The following is a 15,515-nucleotide window of genomic DNA, read 5'->3' on the forward strand; positions in this document are numbered from 1 at the left end:
TTCACGTGAGCAGTGCTGGGAGCTCAAGGCGATTTGCTGTGCCATATGTATGGTAGGTAGAGGTTTTATGTGGGAGGGATGTGTGTTTGCTCAGACTGTGGAAGTCTGTTGAGGTCTCCCCAGGGTGTTGGCCTCTGGGGCTTCCTAGAAGCTCAGAAGAAACTGCCCAGATAACCTTCAGCTATTTCTCCACAAGCACAGCCTGCCCAAGCACAGAAATGCTTGTAACAGCAGCTATGCTATGAGGTCAGTGGCCTAAGGACACCTGTAAAGGACATCTCTGCAGCCTTAGGAACCTGACAGAACTTGGCATGAACAATGCTCATACAGTAACTGAGCAGCATCATTTTCCTCCAGACCAGCATTAAAGATTCTGAGACAAATAATTTTCCCTGCTACTGGCTGCTGCAGACAAAGATAAGACATGGCTCTGAGCCTGATTATAGAAGATCTGTCTTACCTGTGGTCCCACAAATGCTTTTGTCCTGTTGGTTCTCTCCAGACACGGGGAGAGTGCTTCCAAGAAACCTGCCATGCATTTATGCAAGTATTCTTCTGTAAGAGTTTGTTCCCCGCATAACAGATGACAGGTTTTGCTGCCTGCTCTTTTCAGGTGTTGGATCAATATTTCTGTGGAGTAAATAAAGTTCACAAATCAATTAATTAAAGATTCAAGACTCATAAAAATACATATGCTTTTTAATAAAAGAGGGCTTTGATGTATAAAATCTATTGCCTCTCTCATGGGGGCATTTCTTTAGAGCAGCTCTTTACCCCTCTCTTCAAAGTTACGTTTTCCATTTGTCCCTCACCCTGCAGTTCTCCAACCTGATAGTATTCAAGTTTGTGGAAAAGGACATTTTTTGCATTTCTTCCTCTTCCCCAGCGTGCTTGCACTTGGTATGTGTCACCCTAGCTGGAGATCACTCTACTTTTACCCAAGTCAACAGCTACTAAAGGTTAGTGAGAACCCAGCAGGGAAGTGTGGCAGTTAAGACCTAATTAGTGACATATTTTCCCACGATACAGTCTGGTCTGTGTATAATAAGGTTTTCATTAAGGAATTGTGCTGTTTAACCTGAAATTCTTTGTATGATATAGTAATCATTCTCATCTGTGTCTCTTTCAGGTGAAATCCATTCATAACCTTAAATATGTCATCAGTTCATTGAAGAAAGGGGTGATCCAGCAAAGCTAGTGTCAATGGCCTCTGGTGAGTGGCCTCACTCCTTCCTGAGGCTTTGAAGGACCCCAGTTACCAAGTAGCTTCTGCTGCTGGTCATGAGAGAGAGACTAAGTGTGGGAACAGCACTGGAATTAATGAGGAGTGAAACATATACTAACTTGACACTCTACAGTAGCAGGAGCATTTTTATTGTCTTGTTGCACTGACTTTTAGATCTCAGCAATTCTGATGCAGTCTGCACCTACAGCTGTTATACAATTGCTATATAAAATGGGAAACACAGTTTTCAAGCCATATGGTGAGACAGATTTGAAGCTGGACTGGACACAGGTGTCTGTGCTATCTTACTGTCATAAAGCACTCTTCCATTATTGGCTGGAAAAGAAAGGCCTGGAGGACTGACCTTCAAAACCAGTTCCTCAGTGCTATCACTGGTACATCAAGGAAAATATCATCAGTTTAAGAATACTGTAAAACAGGATGGTAAAAGCTGTGAGTAGTTAGGAGTTTTCTCATTAAATATCTGCATTCATTCTTCAAAGGCAGGAACTTTGGGGTTACTATGAAGCCGAAAAGCCATAAATGTTAGAAGAAAATTACTTAAATGAGATAAATTGCTCACTTGAAAAGAGACATAAATCTTGTGCTTTCCAAACGATTTGTGGAAATTTGTTTCATGAACAGATTAGTGAGTCTGGTGAACTGTGCTATTGCTGAATATTTTTATCTGTTTTGAATGTAAAATCTCTTCAACTTTATACAGTGAAGCAAATCTCCATATAGGGAATGGATTTTACTTAGGGAATATGGAAAGAAAGACAAAAGATCATGTTAGGATCAAAAACGTGAATGGTAAAGATGAGGGAGTCTTGAAATGAAGAAGGAAGTAATGTGAAATAGAAAGAAGGGAGAAAGTTTCATGCTTTTCTGTGTTTTTCCTGAGATCAAAGGGTACTGTGTATTTTGAATAACTCTAAGCTATAAAAGTGCCTCAGATTGCAGATTTGAAGAGACAGTTGACCAGTATCAGGTACATCACATGAAATATGAACACCACTTTCCCCTCTAGGAATTAATCTGGAGGTGTTGAATGGAATCTAATTAGAAAAAATGAGACACAAGCAATCCTGCTGGAGCTCAAACTAATTAATTGATTAAATGAATCAAACCTGCTTACCATATGAAAAAAAAGAAGAGAAAAATAATGAGGGGATTAAAAAAAAGTGAGTTTTTAATTTTTTTTTTAAACTTTATGCTTAACATTTGACATTTGGCCCATGATGAATGCACCTAAGCGGAGTCCCTCGGCAGATCACTCCTGGGACACAGGCCAAGATCCAAGCAGCACACAAATGGACTCTTTGCTTGGCTCTGGGGATTGCCTGGGCACCATAGAGGAATTTCAGCTAGTCTGGCACACACATCTTTGCAGAAATAATCTTCTGTATTCATTAGCAATGAATACAGAAATACAGAGTTTCATCAGGGAGAAAATAAAGTGCAGAAATCTCTCATTGTTAATGATGAGATGCTGCATGAAGCTAGGGAGGACACATGGACAGTTGGGACATACCTGTATTTGGACTTTAAAAATCTGATTATATGGCTACCAGAAGACTTATTGGGAAGCCAGAAACTGGTACAGTAGCTTTATTCGCCTGTGTCTTGCAGGGCTTGAATTGCTTGTTTGGCATCAGCTTTGCCTCTGAGGAAGTGGTTAGATGTCTTTGTATTGTGGTCTCCATGTGGTCCTTCTAGAAAAAAATTGTTTGCTAAGGCTCAGTGCTGCACAGTCACTGGAGTGAGCTTGTGCTTGTTAGAGGTGATGCTACCAAGAGAGCTATGCTGCTAAGTTTACCCTGGAGGCAGCAGAAAAGCAGTTATCACACAATGGTCATACCAGAGAGTGGTTAACCAGGTATTTCAAAGGAAGAGATGCTCAAAGTCTTGTTTCCCTCTCTGTTCCTTTACATCAACTCAGGTGTCCTGTTCCCTCTTCTCCATACCCTCTAAGGGTAGGAGGGAATGGATGCAAAGCTCTATGCCCTCCCAGTTTTGCTTCCAGCCCTTGTCTTTCTCTGCAACATACCATGTGGAGCTGAGTTGGATCCCTTGGTGCTTCAGAGGCAGCAGGAGGTGAAAGAATTGGGCCAAGATCATAGGTTGTTATTGGTCATGCCCCTGTCTTCCCGGTAGCTAGGCAATTAGCATATGAGTTAGCCCACAGGCCATTAGCTGTCAATTCTTCTTTAAACTTTTTGAAGGATTGATTAACAGTGCCATGTCTGGTACTCAATAAAAGCTACTGAGAAATATGTGCTGAGAAAAATCAGAGAACATTTTGTAGTTCTTTTTGTATGATTTTCTAGTCATAATACCATGATATTTGAATAAAACTAAATGTCTGATAATTCAAGTGGAAGAAAACCCAGTACAAGTAATGTCTTCAGAAAAGAAATTAAATTATCTTCTCTCTGAGCATACTTAATTTTCACCTTATGCTTAAGACCCAAGCTGCAAGAATATACCTACTGATGTCTCATGTGCTCCACTGAGCAAGTTGCATTGATAATCCTGATTTGTGCATTCACATTCATATACTGAAAATTAAAATGCCTTTTTCATTTTGCAAAGAATGTGGCAGGACTAATAATTTTAATGCATCTGGATGACCTGTTTCAAATGCCTCTTTAATCAGCTTAATTTAGCATACTTTACATTTGCATTTTATATTCAGCCTCATTTGTATTGCCACATTACACTTGGAATGATATAATTACTTCTGTACTAAAGGCTCCAGAGCTTTGATTATTTGAGGGGCATAGACCAGAATGGGATTAATGGCTGGTTTGAAGGTAAGAGGACATTAGTGCATTAACAAGAATCAGAAAGTCTTCCATAACATCAGTGAGTGTTTTGTGGCATTCTTCTTTGCTTCTTCCTCCCCTTCCTCTTTTAATGTCAAATTGTATAGATTTGATGAGGCAACAGATGATTTCTTGAGGTCACTGGCTTGGCTCCTCACATTTATTTAGGAAGTTCTAGCCAAAGACTTCCAGCTTTTAAAATCAATTTTACCAAAATAATTGGGGAAGATCTGATAAAAAAAAAAAAACAAACCAAGGAAATAAATTATTTTTGGTTTGTCAGGATTAAATCCCAGCCAGAAACTAAGTATACCATGCAACTTCTCACTCAGATCATCACCCTCCCCTTCTACTAGTGACATGGGGAGGAGAATCAGATAGAAGTTAAACCTGTGTGTTAAGAACAATTTAATAATTGAAATAAACTATAATAAAAACAAAATAATATTATTCATAACAACTAATAATAATTCTGAAAAGAAAAAGAGAAAAAAGCCCAGGAGAAACAAGAGCTGCACAACATGATTTCTCACCAGCCACTGACCAATGCCCATTCCATCCCTGAGCAGTGATCAGCCCCTCCTGGGCAACTCTCCCAGTTCATTTACTGGGCAGGACACTCTGTGGGCTATGGAGTATCCCAGTTTGGGTCAGCTGTCCTGTGCTTCCTCCCAGCTCCTTGTGCACCTGCTGCCTGGCGGAGCATGGGAAACTGAAAAGTCCTTGGCTTGGGGTGAGCACTAATAGCCACAACTAAAACATCAGTATGTTATCAACATTATTCTCATTCTGAATCCAAAACACCGCACTCTACCAGCTACTGGGAAGAAAATTAACTCTGTAATCATTGAGACCAGATAATGGTTAGGGAATTTGTTGACATATATCTGACATCTTTAGGTTAGTATAAGATTATTTTTCCAGCATTGTCTGTCATGACATTATCTGTATTTACGGGCCTATTATTTCATACTGTCTTGTGTAGTATTAATGGGAGGGAGAGGGCAGTTAGCCATTGCAACTTTGGCAACTAGCCAATACATTAATAGATATGATGAAAGCTGTGGAAAATTTCTTATTTCCTACCTTGTTCCACAGAGGGGATTACAAGAATGGAAACTCTCCAAAGACAGCAAAGCTGAGCCTCAAAAAAAAACTGTTGAGAGGAAAGTTAAGAAGAGGCGTGGGAAATTTTGGGTAGAAGAAGGAGCAGAATATGCTTCCGTAGACAAACTATAGTGGACTAATCTGATATTAGGACAAGCTTTGATCTGGTGAGGGAAGGTGACCAGCATGAAAAAGACTCTACTATTCTAGAGGATGAAGGAGGATCCTAGAAAAGATGAAGGAGGGAAGGATGAAGGAGGATCCTAGAAAATTTTACAACACATTAGTTCTCTGGCCTAAAGGGTCTTTTAGAGAAGTCAAGAAAATCCACCCTGATGTGGTACAGTGAATTAGTTATTTTTCATCTCTGTTTCAGTACTTTCTAGATTGTAAAGTCAACATTATGCATGATGCTACATGATTCCTTCCTTCCTTCCTTCCTTCCTTCCTTCCTTCCTTCCTTCCTTCCTTCCTTCCTTCCTTCCTTCCTTCCTTCCTTCCTTCCTTCCTTCCTTCCTTCCTTCCTTCCTTCCTTCCTTCCTTCCTTCCTTCCTTCCTTCCTTCCTTCCTTCCTTCCTTCCTTCCTTCCTTCCTTCCTTCCTTCCTTCCTTCCTTCCTTCCTTCCTTCCTTCCTTCCTTCCTTCCTTCCTTCCTTCCTTCCTTCCTTCCTTCCTTCCTTCCTTCCTTCCTTCCTTCCTTCCTTCCTTCCTTCGCCCCTTCCGCCCCTTCGCCCCTTCCTGCCCTTCTTCCCTTCCTTCCTTCCTTCCTCCCCTTCCTTCCTTCCTTCCTTCCACCCCTTCCTTCTGCCCCTTCCTTCCTTCCTTCCGCCCCTTCCTTCCGCCCCTTCCGCCCCTTCCTAACGCCCCTTCCTTCCGCCCCTTCCTTCCGCCCGTCCTCCCCTTCCTTCCTTCTTCCCTTTTGTTGAAGTTTTAAGGCACTTTCTTGAATGGATCAATCTTCATGGAACTATCTAAAAACTAAGTTGGTTATTTTAAAGGACTAATTTATGGAAACCTTCTCCAGAGTTTTACTGAGACAAATGCAGATCATAGAAATAATTATAAAAACATACCTCTTCTTATTTAGCACTTGGGAGCACATGTTTTGAAGCTTTCATTCTTTGAAGCTGTTTCATTTAACAGGGAATGGATCTGCATGGGCAGAACTGAGCACTATGTAAAGGCCAGCTGGCACTGTCCTGTAGCTGTCACAGAAATGTCTCCAGCCTCCTTCTGCAAAGCTCCATAACCAGGTCTGGTCAGCATGGGAAGTCAGAAACCTTCAGAGAAACTGTGGTGGCTTGAACAACAAATACCATTAATCTGGAGATAATCAAATCCTCTAATCTGTTTTTAATCTTGGAATTTTGAACACTGCTTTTTAGAAATTTTGAATCAAGTGATGCTTTCTTGTCAGTCTCTGGGTTCACTACTTAGCAGGATCAGAGGGTCTTGTATCATATGAGTGGGGCTAGGCACTTCTCCTCCCATCTCTCAGCTCAGGTGTCATGGCAGATGTTTGTATCAAAGGCTCACATTATGAAATCTTGATCCTGCTTTTTTTTTTTTCAAGAAATATAACTGCCCTCAAAGTGCCTCCTCATGACTTATGTCTCCTAGTTGCTTTTTCCTCCACAAATACAGGGCTTGGCTTTTTTTTTTTTTTGTTTTTTTTTGGTTCATGAGGATAAAAGTGTACCTCCTAGGAATAATTGGCCTGACTGCCCTTTCTTGCAAAAATACACTGGAAATTCTCTGGAAGTTGCTCTGGAAAACTTTTTCACATTTTCAGAACCCTACTCCAATACTGTGCTAGTGCATGAAATGACACTCATAATTTACAGGTCATTTTTCCTCTTTTTCCACACTTTGGGATGACTGTCCCAACTAATTCTGTTACCAGCAGGTAAAAATACTAAGTAAACACGTTTTCTTATCTTCAGTCCATGACAAACTTTAATGCTGAGGGAAGATAAGGAAGAAAAATTAAGTAAGCTGCTTTTTGTTTTGCTAGGGTGGCTAGTTTCACATCAAGAATCAGCAGAAGGGCTAGTTCATAGGACAGCAATTTTTACCTGATGTCAGTGAAATAAATGGTGCAGGTGGTGCCAACTTTGTGCCCTTTGGCACTTGTCATTGATCAGATAGACCAGGCCATGTGATATCCACTGGTTTCAGATAATGCCTGTACATAGGTAGTCTTTCTATGCTGACAATGTTTTAGAGAAAGCAAGGGGGGAAAGAAAAAAGCAAAGGATTTTGTATGGACTGGAAAAAGTAGATGTAAAAAGGTAGGGCTAGATCATCCCATGGGCACTGCATTATGGCTCAGGGACCAGAGAGAGCCCTGGATCTCCCTTGAATCCGATGGAGAGCAAAGCAAAAGCATGCTGGTATGTAGTTGCTGGTCCCCTTCCTTCAAGTACCCAACAGGCAGCAGTCAAGAGATGGAGATAAGAAAGAGTGGCATGTAAATTCTTGGCATAAGTTTTGGGAGAGATCTATATTCTCATTTTTTGTTACACATCCACCCTTTTGCCAGAGACTTAATATTGAATCTGAGTGTAAAGGCAGCTCTTTTACTGGGGTCACTGCAGTCAGCAGCTCGTCATGTGAAGTGCATGATACACACTAGCCACTGTAGCTGAAGTTATATTGTCACCAACCCCTAAGAACTGATCAATTGTTAAACAATGATTGAGGTCATTAAAGAAATGTACAAATGAGTAATTTTTGTGTAACCACCAGAAAAACAGACCTCTGTAGTGCAGTCTGATGAGTGGCCCAAGAGTGCCTGTGTCCCTGTGCCCTCCTGGGCACCAGCTGCAGGCAGCAGCCAGCCACACTCCCAGGACTGTCCTCAGCTCAGTCTCTAGTGCACTGAACATCTTCCCTCCCAATCCCAACACATTTTATCTAACTTTGGTGACAATGATGAGTGATATAATAAAGAAAAAAGAAAATCCCATCAGTGAGTACTGGAAAGAGATGAACTGCCTTGAGGATTTTGATCATGGCATTTCAATTCCAATCTGCATTCTATTCTATCTAACTACATGTCATTCTATTTTCTTATATTCTGTTTATAAACTCAGAGTTGTAATCACAGACTTTTTGGCATGATATTTAGAAATTATCTAAGCCCTTATCGTAGAACGCAATTGCATTTATCTTGTTAGTTTATGTTCAACTTCTATTGATTTCAAGGGTTCATATTGTGTAAGGTCTTTGACAGGAGCTGCGTATATCTTCACAGGTTCAGAAAGAGGTAAGTTATTGTTCATAGGGTCAAGAAAAAAAAAGAACAACAAACCAAGCACCTATTAAAGGACAATCTGTGGGTTTCTCCTTCTACACAGCATTTCATTCTGTGACAGAGCCTGTGTGTGAGAGAGAGAAAAAGCATGGAGAAGTACAGGAAAAAATTTATTGGTTTGCTAGATAAGGCAGTAGCAGCTGCCAACTCCATGCGTCCTGATGAACTGCTTTTCTCTTACAAGGGAATTCTCTATCCTACCACTGTTTGCAGTCCAGAAACTTTCAAAGCCTTGGAGTCCTTTGAAGCCAGAAGGAATGATGTAATTTTGGCAGGATATCCTAAATCCGGTGAATATATTTTAATTTTTTTATAAACAAGTTTCTGCAATAGCATGTAACAAGGTTTGTGCTAAATATATGATTATATGGTATGATACATAATATGATATTATGCTAAATAATTGTATTTAGAATGTTTACCAAATTTTGTAAAACTGATTTCATTCTCAAAAAGCACAAGAAATTGTTTATGAATATTTGATATGGAAAATTTTCCAAAAGACTGTGAAAAACATTCTGATTTTCTTTTCTATAGCATCTAAAGGTTTTTTTATATTTTACTTTTCATAGATATGATGTTAAATGCACAAATTGGAGAGAATCAAAATACAGTTTTTTACCCCAGAGGTAACGAAATCTCCTGACATTCCACCATCTGCTCCCACATGTCTGTTTGTAAACTTAAGAGCTTTATATTTTTACAATGGAGCCTGTGGTACCTTCAAATGGTATATTCCATCTTCTTTAGTTTATTTCACATAGATGTTAGGAAATAGCTATCAAAAATATTTTTGTAGTCCTTGAAGTGATTACATTGTTTTTTAAGTATTCTTTAAGGAAAATCAAGAGGACATCTTTCCTGGGGTTGCAAGTTTACCCTAGGTATTTCCTCAATCTGCCTCAAAGCACTGGTCCACATAAAAGTCAAAAATTTGGATTTGGTGTGCCTCATATACACTTTAATCTTGCTGTTTCTCTCTTCCAGCAATTGGTTCACACTGCCTTTACAGTGAATAGTCATAGCTGACAGGATTGTGAAGTTTTTGCTTTTCCACTGTACTTTCTTTTTGAAGAAATGTTATGCACTGCAATGCACTTGTTAATATTGCAGTGAGAAAGATGTAGGCACCCAGTGTCCAGAAGTCAGGACATGGTAAATCAGAGGTGGGACATCTATGCAGGCTCTTTGTTATCTTTTGAAGAAAAAGGTAAAATGTGTGTCTAGGAAATGTCACTTCAGAGTGATTTTCCGGTTATTAAAGAAAATGAGTGCACATTTTTCAGATCTAGTTTTGCGCCTGTCTTGAAGTACTGTGCTCCATCTTTCTTCCAAAGATAATCCAGCACACCAGAAAACACTTCATGTATTAGGTTTTAAAGTACAGGTTCACCACCCCAGTCACCCTTACATGTGTCATAATAAAATTTATTACATGCAGGTTTTCCTAGCTGAGTCTCAGTGGTTCTTCTCCCTGATTAGTCAGTTTACAGTATACAAGTTAATTTACGGTGTCCTGAAGTGTTCAAGTTGGAGACATATGTGCTTATGAGGAGGAAAGGTAGGATCCTGGGTGGTGATTGACCAGACAGTCAGCTGGGATTGTATGACATGAAAGGAGACCAGGTAACTCACCTGGTAGTACTACCACCTCTTGAGTCCCCCTGGTAAATCCATTTCTGTCCATTCTAAAAGTTTTTCAAGCACTTCTGTACTTTTCTTCTTTCAGGCACAAACTGGCTAAGCCAAATCTTAACAGATCTAATAGCCATATCTCAAAAGAAAACACCAGGTAGTGAAAGCAGTGTGAATGCTGAAGAAGCAGAAGAATCCATACTTGGAAATTGGAGATGCTGAAAAATATGAGGTGGGAACAGAATATGTATGGAAATGATCAACATTATGTGCTTCAAAATCTGAATATATGAAGTATGATCTATTCCATTGTTTGATAAGAACTTTACCACTCCTCTTTATGTGGTGTCTGGTCAGGAGTAGTCTCATCTGGACTGTCAAATACTGAACACATACAAATAAATAAATACTTCACTGGGACTGAAAAGAGGACGTAACCCGTGAGACATAAGAAGTTCAGAAATTCAAGATAGCATCTTTTGTATTTAAGAAGAGCATAATGAAGTGTCAAATCATGTAATATTAGCATTTGTCTCTTTTACTTGCTCTTCCTCCTCCTCCCCTCTCTCAGTCCTTGAGATACTTCAGCTTTCACTGAGAGCTACTGTGTACCACACCTCTAGATTTGATCCCTTGTCTACCAGACCTGAAGAGAATTATCACTGAAGAGAACTAGCAATGGATAGTCCTTTTTCCAATTGCTCATGCGCTTTTGAAGATTAGAGCTACTCAGAATAGCCCACTAATATCCCAGGACAACACTCACTCCAAAACCCAAAAAACCCACTTCAATCAGCCAATAACTGTAGATAAGTTCATCAAGGCCACATTTTAGCAGAGGTTAATGAAAAGAATACTTGTACTAACTGTACAACTGTCCACTTTCCCCCTTCAATTCTTCAAGCGAATGACCAAATTACCGTCTCCAAGATTTATGGTTACTCATCTCCGTCCTGAAAATCTTCCCAAATCTATCTTCCAAAAGCAAAGCCAAGGTGAGTATTGATTTTAATGTATTGAAGCAAACAATTCAACAGATTTATTTTTTTTTTAAGAGCCCCTGTAGTACTTTTCTGGCAATTCTCAGAATCACTCTTGTACTTAAGCGTTAAGCCTGGCCATTTCTACATGTTTAAGGGTCTACATGTTTAAGAACTGCCATTCACCTCACTTAACCACAGTTTGCCCTTATTGGCCCCTTTGTGACAGTTTCTACAAGAGAGTTGCAGGGTTTGAACAAATCCTCCAGAGGCAAAATGGATTTTGATGGGTTTTCCTGTGGGAGGAATTTTATGGCATTGTTGGAAGTGAGGGCTTGAATGTGTCAAATTTCAAGGAGAATTTATATTTTTGTGAATTTTCCCTGCCACTTAAAAGATGACCTATGCTTGTATTGAGCAAAACATACTTAGATTCTGAATAAGTAATATGGTTAATCAGTAAAAGATAAAAATTATAGGCAACCATCTTCTCATGGTCCCAAAGCAAAGTTAATTACTGCATCTTCGGAACTGGGAAAGAAATTGCTACTTCTGCAAGGAGCACACAAGGTGTTAGAAATCCCCAACTGCAGTTATAAAGTATATTATTGTTATTTCATTTATTATGCTGTAGTCTGCTATGTCTTTCCCTATAAATAATAATTTCATTTTTTTCTAGATGTTGTTACTAATTCGTAATCCAAAAGATGTTGCTACTTCCTATTACCATTTTTCCAATGGCCTGGCACTCTTCCCTCCTATGAGACCTGGGATGATTTCTTCACAGATTTCATGACAAAGAAAAGTACAGTATATTTTTTTCTGTCTATGTCAATTGTCCAATGAGTTGTCTTTGTCTAAAAACCTTTGTTCTTTGGAAAATCAGCTTGACTAGGATTTTTTGGTTTACAGTACAAAAGACCAGAGATTAAAGACAGAGAGTTAGAAATCTGAAGATTTTTCTTACTTGTCTTACTGCTTGAGGATAAATATTTGTTAAAACTGCGCTTCCACAGACTTTTTAAATTTGTACAAACTGGTATTTTTCCTGGAAAAAGCAGTTCTTCCTTAACTCTATCTTGGGTCCCCTTTACCCCTGTGCTCTCCTTTGTCCAACATGTTGTGTCTGTGGTCACCTCCATGCCAACTTGGATGAAAGAAATTATTTGGATTAAGCCTAGTGCATTTGAAAGAGGACTAATTCTAATGCATTACAAAAAGAAAAGTGATAGCACTGGTTTAAGTTTATGAGTTTGGCGTAGCGCATGGGCCAACAGACAAGGGGCGTTCAACAAGGTCTTAGACTGGATTAAGAGAGTCTTACAAGATGGTCGGCAAGATGATAGCTTTTTTAGTGAACTCATAGCTGTCTTGAAAATGCTAAAAAGTTTTATTTTTCTGACTTACAAATGGTATCATATGCTTGAGCCTGGAGCAAAATCTATATATCCTACGGAAGTGTGTAAACCCTGCCTTAAACATGATTAATAAAGCTCTTGGCAAACCCAACTTAATCAGCAAAACCTGCACAATCCTAATTTATGCTTCATCTTTGGATCCTTTTGTTTTATTTAGTGGCCTGGGGATGCTACCTTGAATACCTTTCTGAATGGAACAAATATGCTGACAAAGAAAATATTATGACAATAACTTATGAAGAGGTAAAAGAGGTAAGGTTGTCAATAGTTACAAATACTTGATACTTCAAGGGACGTTTCATTCCTGAACCAATACACCCATATATGCATGCAGGGTATCCAAGATGTGTGTGAAGTTTTTTGTGTGTTAAGGGATGAAAAGGTGAAATTGAAACTTAAAAACCTTTGTAAAATTATGCTTGTGAAAATGATTCTTGTTTTTTATTTATCTATGATATAAGCCCAAATAATTGTAAATCTAAATTGACAGCAATATTTTTGGGAAGGAGCTTAAATATTTTCAGCAGTGTAGATTTTTCTCACCTGTAAATCATATATAATATTTTGTAATCTACAGAAAGGTAGCTTGTATCTCCTCCAAAATAATTGTGGAGAAGAGGAAGACTTTGGACCATCCTAGTCCTGGGGAATTCTATGAATGCCCTATGTATGCAGCCAGCAGAGAGATATAGGGAAGTGTAAACACCTTGGAAAGCAGAGTCATTTGTTTGAAAGTCATGCCATATGTTACATTCCTCTTTCCAGAATCCTGCCCTCAGTGTGAAAAACATAGCTACATTCTTTGGAATTCCTCTGACTGAGGAACAACTCCAGCTGGTGGTAGAGAGGAGCAGCTTCCAGTCTATGAAGAAAAACTCTGACAAGACACATGGATCATTTGGCAATATTTTCTTTCGCAAAGGTAGGAAGCTCCAAGTGGCTCAGATGTAGAAATGTCCCACTCTCTGGAACGTGGGCCATCCTTTGGTTCTTTTTTCCTACACTCACATTAGTATTTTAAGTTAGTGTCCAGCAGGTTATCCCTGCTTTGCTTGAGAAGACTATTCAAGCACAACTGGTGAGGAAGATACCCAGCAAGGCTCACACAGTAGAGCCGCTCTTGGAGATTCACAGATGGCTGGCAGGAAGGAGGAACTGTCATGTCTCTGAATTCCTCTCCACCTCTGGGCCTGGATCACCAGTTACCCAGCCTTTGGAGCTGGCAGCACTGAGCCAAACTCAGCCTGAGTGGTGTGACCACACTTTGTAGGAGAGTATGGGAGTCTTCTGAGATGGCCACTGTAGATGCCTGTTCACTCTTACACATTAGAACTAAGCCAAGCAAGCAAGAATCCAGGGACACACAAGAGAGGGAACAGAAGGGAGTAACCTTTGCAGTGTATTTTGGGGACGTGGACACGAGAAGGGCATCCTGGTTATCAGAATCTATATCTGCATTTACATTGAAGAAATGACTGGATAAAAGCTGAAGCTGCCAAAGGAGCAGAAAGTCAGCTCTACCTCCTGGCAGATGATTCTTAATTTTTCATGATCTTCCACTTTGCCAGTCATAGCTTACTAGAGGAGAGAGATGGAGGGAAACAGGATTTTATGCTGCCTTTTTGAACACAGTCTCCTAGAGGGCAGTATGTTCTTTTGCATTATAGTAACAGATAATTCTCATATATATGTAAGTCCACTGATTACACAAAATTATATTGGTGTAGAAAAATGTTCCATCTGTAAAATGGATCAACATGATTTACTACACAATGCAATAAAATGACAGCTCCATAAAATAAAAAATGAAATTTCTTGGTTTTCAAGAGATGCTTTATTGCTTCTTTGAAGGTGGTGTAAGTGACTGGAAGAATCTTTTCAATGAAGATCAGAGTAAGAGAATGGACAAAGCATTTGAAGAACATATAGCAGGAACGAAACTTGGGAAAAAGTTGAAGTATGACTTGTACTGCAAAGCCTGAAGAATAATGAAACGTGGTTAGAACAAGAACTTTGCAAGGCAGACTCAGACCATCTGAATGCTATACACTGGAAAAGTAGATCAAAGGATCCATGCACCTTAGAATTGCTGTAAGAGGCATTGCAGCAGCATTTACAGTGACACTGATGAACCTTTTGTTTTATGGTGAGAGCTTAGGATACACTCATTTCCTGAAGAAGATGGCAACTAATCATATTTACAAAACCTCAACAGCCCTGTTCCAGCTGTCACCTGGAAGGAAATGCCTCTTTTCTTTCTAGACAAATTCTATCTCTTCTAGACGATTTCTAATTATTTAGTATGCAGGTTATTTTTTCTTCAATAATATTTCAAATCACACAACATCTTCACAGAAAATATCGCTAGCAAAAATAGGGATATGAGAGAACCCTAATTTCAAAGGAGATCTTCCATGAATTCAGCACAAACTAAATCAAACCTAGAAAAAGGAGAAAAAGGGGAATATGGATCAGCATTCTTAGGCTCTTCATCTCTCTGAATGCAAAATACCAAGATGGATTTCAGATTATGGGCTGTAGTTAACAGGCAAGATTCACTTAGAGGCACTGCGTTCTATAGAATCACAGAGCAGCCCAGGTTTGAAGAGATCTTGAAAAATCATCTGGTACAACCTTTCATGGGAAAGGGAGCCTGGATGAGATTCTATCTAGATATCATGTCTTGAAAACCTCCAGTGATGAGGATTCTACCCCTTTCCTGGAGGCATTGTTCCACTGGTTGTTCTTGCTGTAAAGAATTTACTTCATATATGAAGATTAAACCTCCACTGTTGCAACTTGACCTCACTGCCTCCTTTCTTCTGCATGTGGTGTCTGGTGAATAGGGAGCCTTTATCCTCTTTGTAGCTGCCCTTTAAGCACTAGAATCTGTGATGAGGCTGTCCCTGAGCCTTCTGAACTTTGTGGTCCTCCCTTGGAACCTCTGTGCTTTCTTTGTGTCATTCTTGAAAATGCCTGCATTGAGATAGTGGGGTTGTCAAGAGTG

General features: G+C 39.5%; 1 protein-coding gene across 1 annotated transcript; it reads left to right on the plus strand.

Moving 5' to 3' along the window:
- The first annotated feature begins 8,563 nt into the window (after positions 1-8,563).
- Positions 8,564-14,490, plus strand: LOC115902311 (sulfotransferase 6B1-like). Its single transcript, XM_030945735.1, is given in 10 exon segments — positions 8,564-8,765; positions 10,205-10,304; positions 10,306-10,342; positions 11,015-11,089; positions 11,091-11,105; positions 11,770-11,836; positions 11,839-11,895; positions 12,666-12,760; positions 13,274-13,430; positions 14,360-14,490. Coding segments are annotated over 10 exon segments (936 nt in total).
- Positions 14,491-15,515: the final 1,025 nt, after the last annotated feature.

The sequence above is a fragment of the Camarhynchus parvulus genome, chromosome 3 (assembly GCF_901933205.1).
Source record: "Camarhynchus parvulus chromosome 3, STF_HiC, whole genome shotgun sequence".
NCBI classification, from domain to species: Eukaryota; Metazoa; Chordata; class Aves; order Passeriformes; family Thraupidae; genus Camarhynchus; species Camarhynchus parvulus.